The sequence below is a fragment of the Chiroxiphia lanceolata genome, chromosome 8 (genome assembly GCF_009829145.1).
Source record: "Chiroxiphia lanceolata isolate bChiLan1 chromosome 8, bChiLan1.pri, whole genome shotgun sequence".
NCBI classification, from domain to species: Eukaryota; Metazoa; Chordata; class Aves; order Passeriformes; family Pipridae; genus Chiroxiphia; species Chiroxiphia lanceolata.
In genome coordinates, this window is record NC_045644.1 from 28631957 (window position 1) to 28637956 (window position 6000).

Consider the following 6000-nt stretch of genomic DNA (forward strand, 5'->3'; position numbering starts at 1 on the left):
TCTGTTCTCTGTTACATTTCCAGTGTGCTGTTGGAACAACAGGCCAGAAATCTATCTCTAGGGTGATTGAATACTTGGAACACTGCTAGATACTTAACTTCCGCTGCAGGCACTCTAATGCTGGAGCTACCCTTAGACAAAAGAAGAAGTCATGAAAGAAGTCCTTGAAGGATATACCAAGAGCATTCATCTGTGTCATTCGTGTTCGGATTTTTAAGGCTACCTGGTCTCTTAACCATGCATTCAGCATTTTCTAAAAGACAGTTACTACATCAATCTGCAACTATCAAAAATGAGGGGAAAAAGGTTCTGAGGAAAGTAAATAAAGAAACCTTGCTGTTTATGATGCAGTGCAGTATTTAAATATTTTTGGCAGGGTCTGCCCTCCCTATCTTTTTTTCTTGCTTTGTTCGTGACAAGTTTCAAGGGGAAAAACTTGCTGCTGATAGTGCAACTGCTGTTTACTGTTGAGCCACTGTTTCATGCCAGCCAGGTGCAAAGGCAGCTTAGCTACTGAGGTATCAAACAAATGTTCTAATAAAGAAGTTCTGGACAGCAGCACCGCTCCTATTTGAGTTTAATTTGCTCTTGCTTTTTTTTATTACTAGATAATTCCAAAATCATAAAATATAAATTTTTAAATACTTTTGTGATTTTAACTACTGTCTATATTTAAAATTTGTTGGAATCCAAAGAGGCGAGGATTGGATAGTTTATTTTTTATACTGTTTTGACTGAAATTAGGTCGTTGAACTATTTCTCAGTTCTACAGCTCCCACGGCCCATGTACTGTAACGGGACAGACCATAACACTTTGTAGTTCCAAGCATGCAGCCCCATCACCACACAAAGCCATTCTGAGGGTATGTTATCCACTGAAGAAATAGGGACTGTAAAAAAGTTGTGTGCCCTGTTTAAAAAAGCAACTGAAATAAAGGAAAAAAATATTTAAAAAAAAAAAAAAGATTGTTAATCCCAGGGTAGTTTACACTTCTAATAAGCAAAAACTTTGAAATGCTGTTTTAGTTTGTTTCGAGGAAGAACTCAAGGTGTGTTTTATAATGTTCAGTACAGAGAATTTGGATGCTTTAGGGGGAAGAATTTTTAAGAAGCTAAAACACCAATGGGGATTAATGTTTCCAGCTGACATAATCTTTCTATTTCATTCTTCTGTAGTATGACAGAGTTGAAATGCATACAACACAAAGCCTTAAATTGCTGATATAGCTAAGATTTTGTTCAGTCTGAGGTCTAGTTCACAGCAAAGCATTGTGTTTGAAGACTGAAGTGGAACAAAGAATCCCAGAAAATACGTGAATTTTTTTAGCAATTTTTTTCTTGCACTCACTATTCAGACCAACAGAATTGGTAATTATTTTTATTAAGGTGGTCTTGAATATTTGCAGACTGTTCTGAGATCTGCTTCGCTGACATTTTTAAATGCCTGTATAGGTAGTTACATCGTGTTACTCCATGAATTTGTAAAACTTGAAGCCATAAGAATATTAGTTCTATGTATAATGAGGAGGAAATAACAGGAAATCTAACCTGCTTTTAGATCTTGTGTTATCTCCATGTATAAAGTTAAGAACTTGTGCTTTTGTATCAGTGCCAGCTGTAAATTTTTTACATACAGTGGCTGCCTTCTATGTCTTCCTATTTTTGATAATGCAGATTGTTGGGAATTCTGTAAGGAAGTAACTGATTAGCGGCAAAAATCTTATGTTGGTCATATTTTTTTGCATTTTCTCTCATCACCTTCTAAACTTAGTGTATCAGTGTAACTTAGAAAAGTTTTTGAGGTTGTATTCCCCTTCGTTAAAAAACAAAACAGAAAACCAGTATTGAGAGAGAGGGAGAAGCTGGATGTAAATGATCTATAGCAGGAGGAAATGACTGAATATTTGGCCCATCTAGTTTTGTGATTTTAGAGATTTCCACTTGCAATGGAATTTCAAATTGATTATATAGTTTTCTGTGGAGAGATGGCAAGAGAAAAGAAAATCCAAATGTGATGATGGGGGAAAGCAGGGACAACTACCTTTCTTCGTTACACTGGTAATTGTTTGGGAATTGATTTACCTCAGTGTTTAACAGTTTTTTTTAAATGTAACTAATTGTCAAGCACTGACAAATGCAGATACTTTTTTTTTGAGGGTGGGGGGAGAAATCACCCTGTGAACTGCAGTGCATTTTTGTGTGTTAGACCCTCAAATAACTCTGCATTAAAGGGTACTTGAGGCCAACTTGCAAATTAAAGTTTTAAAGTAACTTTTTTTCCACTGTAAATATTTGTGTAAATACTCTCAATTGGAAATTAGAACAGTAGAGTACTTTTCTGAATCCAATCCTATTTTTATTTTATACAGTATTTCTCAGCTGTGATCTTTGGAGCAAAAGCCAACGGCAGGAAAAATAGTTTGTACCAGTTTCATGAAGTATGTCTTTGGGTTTTTGTAAATAATTTTAACTCAAATAAAATTGCTACTTTCAATACATATCTTGTCTTTTAACATGCAATAAAACACTCCTCTGAGTGATTGCAGCAAGAAGGCAGTGTCAGGTAAATTGCTAAAAGACAAAAAAAAAAAAAAAAAGACAAAAAATAATAGTGGAGCATCCTGAAGGTGGTGCTTTGCTTTTCTCTTGTGTGTTTGGACAACAAAATTCAGTGCCTGGACCTGAGGCTGTGGTCAGTCAAACCAGCCAAGCCTGCACATTTTCTGGAGGTGATGTACTGTGTCTCTTGATGCATTTTGAAGTTCTCTACCTAAGTTGCCACTGATCTTTCAGTAACAACTCTCAGGAGCTATAGTCAGAATAACAAAAATGTGGTAGAGCGTAGGGGAAATGGGGCAGTTCTTACTCTGGTGATACTTTTCACATCAAGGGGCATGTTAATGGCTTCTTTATTCAGTGAAAAATGAGGAAATTACCACGAGCGTTGCTCTGTTTCTCGATTAATATGAATGATGCTTTAATTTCCGGATGGATTTTTTTTCCCATGGATTTTTCCTTAATTGGTACAACTTGATACGGGTACAATATGCAATAATTCATGAGCTGTAAAGTGAGTTGAATGTGATGTGTCATCTCGTTGCCACTTCAACAAGCTTCAGCATAATGTAACTATTTCTGTGCTGTAAAGGAAACGTTACTGGAGTTTGAAATACTGAGTGTGGTATGTTATTGGTATGTGGTACTGTAAGAGGCAAATGCAGCTTTGTGTAAGCAAATGTTTAAAAAAAAAACTGGTAAAAGTATTTCCTCTTGTTTATTTTGTTGGTAGTTATGTAATGGAAGCATTGTGTGTGGATGCTTTGAGATGACGTCAGCATTTTCAGATTAACAGGACAATTGTGAAGCTTCTGCAGAAGATTTGGGAGTCATAGCCTTTCACATAAATTACTTCCCTTTCAGTCTGTCTGAAATGCTTGATTTGCATAATAGCAAAGTGATCTGGCACGATGTGGTGACTGATTTACCAGGAGCTTAACACAAGAGCAGGCAGCAGTGCTGGAGATGATTCCTTAAGCTGGCCTGAGGGAGCTGTTTCTGTGCTGTCAGGAGAAGGTGATCACAAAAGTATAAAAGCTTCACTCTCCCCCTCAAGCCAAGCATCAGTGCCAAACACACAGCTGGAATAGTGTGGTCCTGCTGGGGGGCTGAGGAATGCTGCACAGCCTCTTTGGGTGGGCAGGGTGACAGTGAGGATTCTTATATCACCTCTATATTTTGAGTTCACAGATTTCACAGAATATTCTGAGATAAGGGAGACCCACAAGGATCTTTGAGCCCAACTCAATGGATCATCTGGGGATCGAATTTACAACCTTGGTGGTGTTAGCAGCATGTTCTAACCAACTGAGCCAATCTCAGGGCTCTGGGGTGTCACATTGGTTTAAGCGTTTCTGGAAAAGAATATTCTAAAAGGAGTTCTTGCCTTGAACCATGTTTTTGGGCTCAGGTGCCTCACTGAATTGATAAAGATGTTTTCAGTGTCAGATGCACTAGTGAGCATTCTGTCTTCCCTCATTTTTCCTTTCTGGACATCACCAATTCCTGCTTTTAGTAAGCAGGAGTCAAAGCATGCTTGTTTAGCTGGGGCTACTTTTAGCCAAGCCACAGTAAAATTTCTTTTCATGGATGTGGAACTTTTCTTGTTTAAAGGGTATGGAAAACAAAAATGTGTATTTAAGTTGAAAAGATAAAGAGGACTTAGGTAGGTGCATCAAGCCCTTCCTTATAGGATGGCCTGTTAATTGGGTTTTTGAAGATAATGAGGTTGGAATTTGCCCTGAATTCTGCTAGCCAAGTGTTTTCAAAACCAGGCCAATGTAATTCTTGATCCTGCTGCTTCTCTTCCTCTGTGCAATATGTTAATTTGTCTTTGGGTAAAGGACACTACTGGATTCTTTTAGCTACATGGAACAGAAGCCTTTCATACATATTCTTTTTTACTTGCCCTAGAGGTCCCCTGCCAAAGGGACTGTAACTTATTAGGATGTTTGCAACATCAGTAGGTTCAGATAGTCTTACTGTAAATAAAAGTGAAACCCTTATAAATAATTCAACTGCTAGAAGTCCTTACCCAGAAGGACTAGAAGGGTAGATTGGTTTACTAATGCCACAGAATCTTTGTTCCAACTGTGAAAACTGAACTTAATTTTCAGCTCTGGGTTAGGCCCTGGGTTTCCATGCTCGATACGATCCATGTGTCTGTGACAACAGGCACTCTGGTGGTGAGAGGCTGGAGTAGGGAGCCCTGGAAAAAGCAGTCCTTGTTGGAAGGAAGTGAACTACACTGGAGACCACCTGACATTTGAGAGACAGACATGTCATATCTATCACCTCCTGTCTTCAAACCATATCTCTAAGTCTCCCAACCCACAACTTGAACTTCCATGTGATCAGTTTGGAGAAGTAGTGGCCAAAGAATTTTTTTCTGTGTGTGAAAAGCTAGACTGCGTGAACACCGAAGAGTTGTACACACAGCAGTACCTATTTCCTTTTATACCACCATGTAGGCTCAAAGGTGGATCAGAGTTATTTAAGGAAGATTCATTGAACTTCTGCAGAGTCGAATTAGATGATAGGGAAAAAGAGAACTCTGCTTGGAGTAAAGGAAAGAATAACGAATTTTATTTAGGTCTGCTGTTAAGTGTGAGAATCCTTTTAAGTTTGCTGTATTATGATAGAAGATTTAGTTGTGTCTCTGCATTTAGTTTTTTAAAAGTGAGGAGGAAGAGTGTTAATCTGGAGTGTGAAGTGGATGAAATGGTTTTTATTCTGCCTATAAATCTGATCCTGTGATTGTGTCCTAGAACAGCAGTTGTCAGTGTTGGTCAGATGAGTGAGTAATAATTGTGTGTGTGTGTTACTCTCTTCTCTGAACTTTCTAGACCTATCATTTCACCCATTTAAGGGGATTAAATGTATTCTCACCACTGAAAGCAAGGAATAGAGACAATGAAAAAAAGGAGGATATTCTACCAGAGGAAATATTTGACTCAAAGATGCACCAGAATGTTAATGTGTCAGTGGGGAGATCAATATTTACTACCTGTATAAGTATTTCTGTTAAAGATCCAAACCAGACTTCTTCAATGGATTCTTAACTTGCATTGTTTAAATTCTCTAGTGTTTAATCAGTAGAAACCTATACTTGAGCAAAACTGCAAGAGCTACAATTTGAAGAAAAAAAAAAGGCAACAAACAAACACACAAGTGCTATAAATAATTTTATTTTTTCCCAGCCAGTAACTGACATGTACTGAAATGTGTTTAAGTAGCCTGTTTGATGGGAGAAGGGATTGTGAATGTGGCTGTGGTGTGTCCTAGTGCCATTTGCTGCTGTTTGGAGTCCTTCTGCATTACAGTGTTCACTCATTGCTTAGCAAGCCTTGATGAAAAAATGTGGGTATGGATGTACGCACACACACACACATATAGTTATTTTGTATCTCATTGGTACCACTACATAAGGCATGAAAATCAAGG

General features: G+C 37.9%; 1 protein-coding gene across 4 annotated transcripts in view; it reads left to right on the top strand.

Annotated features, from left to right (window-relative positions):
- Positions 1 to 3263, top strand: part of WAPL (WAPL cohesin release factor) — a 65659-nt gene extending 62396 nt beyond the window's left edge. For 3 of the 4 annotated variants that reach the window (XM_032694177.1, XM_032694176.1, XM_032694175.1), the window contains exon 19: positions 24 to 558. In XM_032694177.1, the coding sequence (XP_032550068.1) occupies positions 24 to 89 (66 nt within the window). In that variant the 3' untranslated portion in view covers positions 90 to 558. Of the gene's footprint in view, positions 1 to 23 lie in introns of all 4 variants that reach the window. The other variant, XM_032694178.1, reaches the window with a different exon arrangement.
- The last annotated feature ends 2737 nt before the right edge of the window (positions 3264 to 6000 follow it).